We start from the raw sequence: 6,000 nt of genomic DNA, 5'->3' as shown, positions 1-6,000 counted from the left end.
TTCAATGAATGTTGGCCATTATGATGGCCCATTAGTATGTGGATGTGAGAAGTAAAGGTAGTGGAGCCCTGCTTTACACACAGGCCTCCCACACAAGGAGCACCAGCTCCTAAGAGAACTCCCTGAGTTCATACATCCCCTGAGACCAGACTCAACTGGATCTGGTCCCTCCGAGCTAACCTCCTGGGAGAGATGGCAGGTTAGTTAACCAGCCCCACTGGGGTCATTACTGCCTGGATCTCTTTGACTTGCCCAGGAAGAACTGGGAAGCTTCCCCATGCAACTGTTGGCCAGAACTCGGTCTCTGGGACAGTCCCCTGCTGCAGCCAATGCCATAGGGCTGAGCCGGATGGATGACCCCAGTGCAAATGTCCCCCACCCCCTCTGCCTGCCAGGTCCCCCCAGTGCTCTGCTCCTGTGGCCTCCCTTTTGCTTGCCCTTCACACGTTCCCCAGGTGCTCCAGCCAACTGACAGGGCCAAGTGTCTGTGAATGCTAGACTTGCGTGACATGTGACAGACCAAGATACCTAAGAGCTTGAGGTTGGGCACAGGAGTAGCATTGCCCATTGGAACATCGACGGCCATGCCTTGGTTTTCTCAACTCAGGAGGAACGGATCTTGAATGCAGAGGCCCTGACCCTGATCCCTGCTTACTTGGGCTGTTGGTGTCCTGTGTTGTGTTTTCACCTGAATTCTTCAAAGCAGCTACTCTTCCATCAGAGGCAGGCTGCGCGTGTGGGAAAAAACCTCCGTCTTCATGGGGGCACAAGCTTGTCAGCCACTTCACTCCCTGCTGGTCAGATCCCACTGGGGGCAGCTGAGGAGAGAGGACCAGATCCTGTGGTTCTACAACACGCACCACACAGCCCTCGCACTTCCTCAGTGACACCTTCTGGAGCCACCACCCAAGGGCCAGGTGGAGGGTCCTACGTCTAACCCCTCCACTCCCCCTCACCACAGCAATGCTACTTTTAACTGCTGTGTGTTCTCCGCTTCCAGGGAAGATTTTAGTTCGAGGAAAAAAAAAAAGGTTGGAAGATACATATATTATAGACGCACACACACTAGATAATTGCTACTCTCTATTTCAGCAACAACACTCTAGGATTTCTTTTGTGACTGGTCAACCTTTGCATTGGATGGGTAAGTCAGGCAGAAGAGGGTTTGTACAAATTCAAAGTTTTAATGGCTGTTAAATAATAAAAGAAAGGATATTTGCACTATGTACATTCTGTCCACTTACGGTACTCTCAGATGGCCATGCACATTTTATTGCACATATCAACAGTGTACAAGGATCTTGAAGACGTCTTAGCCATACAAGGACTGCATTTAAAAGGAAAAAAAGCCATTGCACAAAATATGGAAGCCATTTGTATTATACAGCCAACTTTAAGAAAAATACTGAAGATTAGTATCAAAAGAAATATTTTTAATTTGGAGGAAAAAAAATCTCTCAGAACAAGGATTACAGAGCTTCATGTTTGCCATATATACATGTAAAAAAATATTTCAGGACCCTGCGTTCTGAATGCCCATCAAGGTGCAGCAGTCAAAATTCCTATTTCTATATCGATCTTGGCATGTTGTTGACATTGAATACGCTCTTTGCCCAAGATGCCTTTCTCTTTTACATCATTATGCTGTTTGACAAAACAGGTATTTGTGCAGTACAGAAGAATATTAAAATATATTTTAAGTTAGGTTAAAGTGCACAGTACATTTGATAGGAAATAACTACTAGCTGCCAATCCAAATGACCATTTCCAGTGACTGCCCCCCATCTCTCGCCCAGCAGAGGGCAGTCTTGGCATTGACCGAGGTCGTCTGTGTTCACCGCTACGGCCCTCCTGCTGTCTTGTTTTGCATTTGCCCTTCTATTTCTCTTATGAATTGTGGCGGCTGCTGCTCTCAAAACTTACAGTGGCTTTTCACAGAAGTGAAGCTGCCGTCAGCCTTCACAAGACTTTGAAAGACGAATGACCAGGCTATCTGTAACTGCGGGGTCAACGCGCATGCATGTAACCATGTCTGTGACACCGTACGTGGCTGTCTCAAGCCAACACGGGCGGTCCCTTTCCTTTGCTGGCTCTTCTCCAGTCATGTGTTGACGGAACTTCCTCCTTCCTAAGCTACTCAGTCTTTCGGACACCACTTACCTAAGCCTTCTCCTAAGCCTGCCTTGGTGTAGCAGGCAGCTGCCCCACCAACTGGCTAACTCATTTCTGTGGTCTCACACCAGAGACCATGAATCTCACAGCGTTTTATGGAAGCGCCAACTAAATTACAACACAATGAGCACGTCTGCTCTGAATCGTTTCCTCTTTTAAGACTGGCGGGTGTGAGGAGGGCCGGTTTCCTGATCCAGGTCCCATGTGCCGTCCGCCATTCTCACTCACTCAGTCAAAGCTGTCCTTACAAAAGCTTTTGATCAAACAATGCACTTTTTATTACCTCTACTTACCTAGACCATTTCCTTGCTATCTACCTTTGGTGCTAGACTTTCTTTCGTTAGCCAAGTTACAGTGCAAAATTATACTTCAAGACACATGATGCTAACACTTACTACTTCTTTGTGTTAAAACGTGAATGTTTTGTGCATACCAAAATAAGTCTGAATCCAAAAAAATAATTGTTCACATTTCATCTTCAAGTTTAATATGCCTTTTTTTTTCATCACAGCTATTTACAAATAACTTTGGGGTGCTCTCTTGATTTCAGTCAGTTCGTTATATGAGAGGATAACAGGGCTGCTGGAATGTAGGAAACTGGATGGAATGCAGAAATATAAATAAAACCAATGTTCCATAAACCAAAGTGTAAATAATGCCTCCCCAGAAAACAGTTCTTGTTAAAGAAGCACCTGTTTTTGGCTTTTTTTTTTTTTTTTTTTTTGGCTGAGTCCCATACACCAGAAAACATGATTACTGAGACCTAGAACTACTGCACACCAAAGAGGATAGAAAATAATTCAATATTTATAATATTAAAATAAAGTGTTTAACCACAAAAAAGCAGTAATAAAATAGTTTCCTAATTTACAATTTGCATCCAAAGGATGAATAACAACTCACTAATAAATAATATTTATATAAATATTTTGTATGTCGAAAATAGTTTTTTAAAAGGCAATGGTCTCAAGAAACGTCTTGAAAAATTTGGTGGTGGAATACCTGATTGAGTCCCCCTCCCCCCACTAAATACACAAGAAGTTTGGTTGGAATAAAACGAGTGCATCTTGTTGCAAAAACGGTTGTGCTTGGTGTGTTGGTAATGGCAGTAGGTGAGCGGGGAAGGGATGAAGGAGGTTGTAAAAGGCATTGATGTGCTGCTCAGTCCTTCAGTGGCAGCTCCCTCACTGGCTTTAAGGTCAACATCTCTCAAATCTTAACAATGGAAGTCAGTTCTGAAAGGCGGAAAATCTTCCCTTCTGTCCTCCCCTCAATGCAGCCAGAGCCAGGGAGCTGACAGGCAGTGAGCGGGAGGGTAGGAGGAACAGGTGCTGAGAGCAGAGTTCAGGATCTCTGACGAGACAAGAGTCTGAACCGACCCAAAGGAGAGAGGAGCTGGTTTCATGTGAACAGAGTCTTTGTTACCGTTACATCTAGTAAGGCTTGAACGGTAATGCCCACTTTGACCAGGCCTTTCTCTTCAAGGATGTGGTGGGGTAGACACAGTTTTTCCTAAAAGGAAGAAGAAGAAAATGTCAATTTTTAGATGACCAGAAACATAATCATAAAATCTTAGAGGACACCACTGACAGGAGTTAAGTTGAGCTCTGACATAGGCCTGTCTGAGTATCTCGGACTGTGCTCCCTCCCTTGCTTTCAACCCATTGGCAAGGATCTTTTCCATCTTTGCAGAGAAAATGACGATTTTTCACAAGTGAAGGTTGTTTCAGAAAGTCTCCCAAGCATCTTGAAATAAGCAATAGTTGAAACATTAAAAAAAAAACAAAAAAAACAAACAAGGGGCGCCTGGGTGGCTCAGTGGGTTAAAGCCTCTGCCTTCGGCTCAGGTCATGATCCCAGGCTCCTGGGATCCAGCCCCGCATTGCATCAGGCTCTCTGCTCAGCAGGGAGCCTGCTTCCTCCTCTCTCTCTCTCTCTCTCTCTGACTGCCTCTCTGCCTACTTGTGATCTGTCAAATAAATAAATAAAATCTTTAAAAAATCCTTTAAAAAAAAAAACAAAAACAACCTGTATGCTAAATAACTGAGCTAAAGAGTCAGGTGGAAACCAAACACCAAGACTATATTAGATTACATTCTTGCAAAGCAAAATGGCACAGAACCTCTCACACGTTGTAAAGGAACTAGTACACTCATTTATACAGACCATGTGCCATTCTACTGACCATAAACCTTGATTTTATTTGCTGTGGTCTCTGAAATAGAGGTATGCTGGTAGCCTTGGTATCCTTTCTTCATGGCTTATGAACAGCCTTGTAAATAAGTAATTTTCACCACAACCTTCAACAGTCTCTCTTTTAGGACTCTTTCATAAAACTGTCAAAGACACGAATGTCTTGTTACTTTCTCATGTTGTATTTTTGCTCTTGGGAAATGGCCGGTATATATAAGTCAAGGAAAATAATCAACGCAAATCACTCCTTGGGTGGAGAACCCGCAAGCTCAACGAAGCAGTTTATAAAAGAACACAACCAAATAATCTCAGACCTTTGTCATCTGGCTCTGGAGTGAGGGGAGTCTCCTTGGCTAGGAAAACACTCCCCAGCAAATACTTACTCTTGTCTACAGATCACAGTCTGTCCTCCACAGCCCAACGAGTGCGGTTTTTAAGGACAGTTTAAATGAGACAGTTTAAATGAGATATGTGTCACACCCCAGGCAGTGGATGCAGGGTTTAACATGAGCCAGTTAGGGTCTTGGACACTTCTGCTTCATTTCATGTGACTCTTGCTTGAAGAACCAGATCTTCCTGCCTCCTCAGTGCAGAACTCTCCATAAATTACTGCAGATATAGGCATGCCGCTCTTAGAAAAATCTTCAAAGGACATGCCGTGACATCTCCAGTAAGTTGTTCCACCATCTGAAAATGTCATCTCCTGTACTCTTTCCATCACTTTATGACCCCTATCCCTCGTCCTTCCCTAACTTGTGGTAAATGCAGAGTACCTCAGACTCTGTCTGGCACCAGGTCTTAAGAAATGGCCACGTCAACATAAGGCAACTGATTCTTTAGAACACAATTTTAACCATTATTTTGCATGTCTGCTCTGTACCATAATAGGATTATCTTGTCAATGGCATAGTTGCTGGACACTCATTCACGCTGCTAGACAACCTAGTAGCCCCGTGTCAGCCTGAGGAAGAATGGGAGGCTCTGTGTGAGCTGGGCATCACGAGCCATGCAAGAGGCCAAGATGGGCCATAGCCAGATGTCAGGGTAGATCCTCTCCCCATGCCACCTGTCACAGGCTTGTGAAAGCACCTCAATCTGGCATTTCATTGCTAAGGTTGGTTCCACAGGGGCAGGGGTGTTTGTTTAACCCATTCTTATGATCTCCACAGCACCCCAGTTGACATCAGGCTTTGTTGGAAATTACAAATGGCCATTATTATGGTTAAGCTTCTGGTATGAGGCATTACTTGCGGGGGGGGGGGGGGATTAAAGTCTTCTATTTACATCATATTCTAAAAGCAATTCAAAATGAATTAATAAAGAGTTAAATGAACATCTCTCCTAATAAAACAGAGATGAATCGTTAGCATTCTCTCTTATAAATAAATGGAGAATTTTCTAAGCTAAAAAATGATCCAAAATTTACAAAAGATAAAAACAATTGATTGCCTTAAAGTTTAAAGCTTCTAAGTGTAAAAGAAAAAAAAAAAAAAACCCAGAAAAACCCAACCCCAAATTGGGGCTCCTAGGACGCTCAGTTGGTTGAGCATCTGCCTTTGGCTCAGGTCAGGATCCCAGGGTCTTGGGATTGAGCCTAGCATCGGGCTCCTTGCTCACTGGGGAACCTGCTTTGCC

General features: G+C 43.9%; 1 protein-coding gene across 2 annotated transcripts in view; it reads right to left on the bottom strand.

Moving 5' to 3' along the window:
- Positions 1-1,251: 1,251 nt before the first annotated feature.
- The window catches only part of LRCH1 (leucine rich repeats and calponin homology domain containing 1), a 201,253-nt gene continuing 196,504 nt past the window's right edge, over positions 1,252-6,000 (bottom strand). For both annotated transcript variants that reach the window (XM_059144226.1, XM_059144228.1), the window contains one exon: positions 1,252-3,684. In XM_059144226.1, coding sequence (XP_059000209.1) covers positions 3,574-3,684 — 111 coding nt within the window. In that variant the 3' untranslated portion in view covers positions 1,252-3,573. The remainder of the gene's footprint in view (positions 3,685-6,000) is intronic.

Source organism: Mustela lutreola, chromosome 13, assembly GCF_030435805.1.
Source record: "Mustela lutreola isolate mMusLut2 chromosome 13, mMusLut2.pri, whole genome shotgun sequence".
Classification (NCBI taxonomy): Eukaryota; Metazoa; Chordata; class Mammalia; order Carnivora; family Mustelidae; genus Mustela; species Mustela lutreola.
This window is presented reverse-complemented; position numbering and strand designations above follow the sequence as displayed.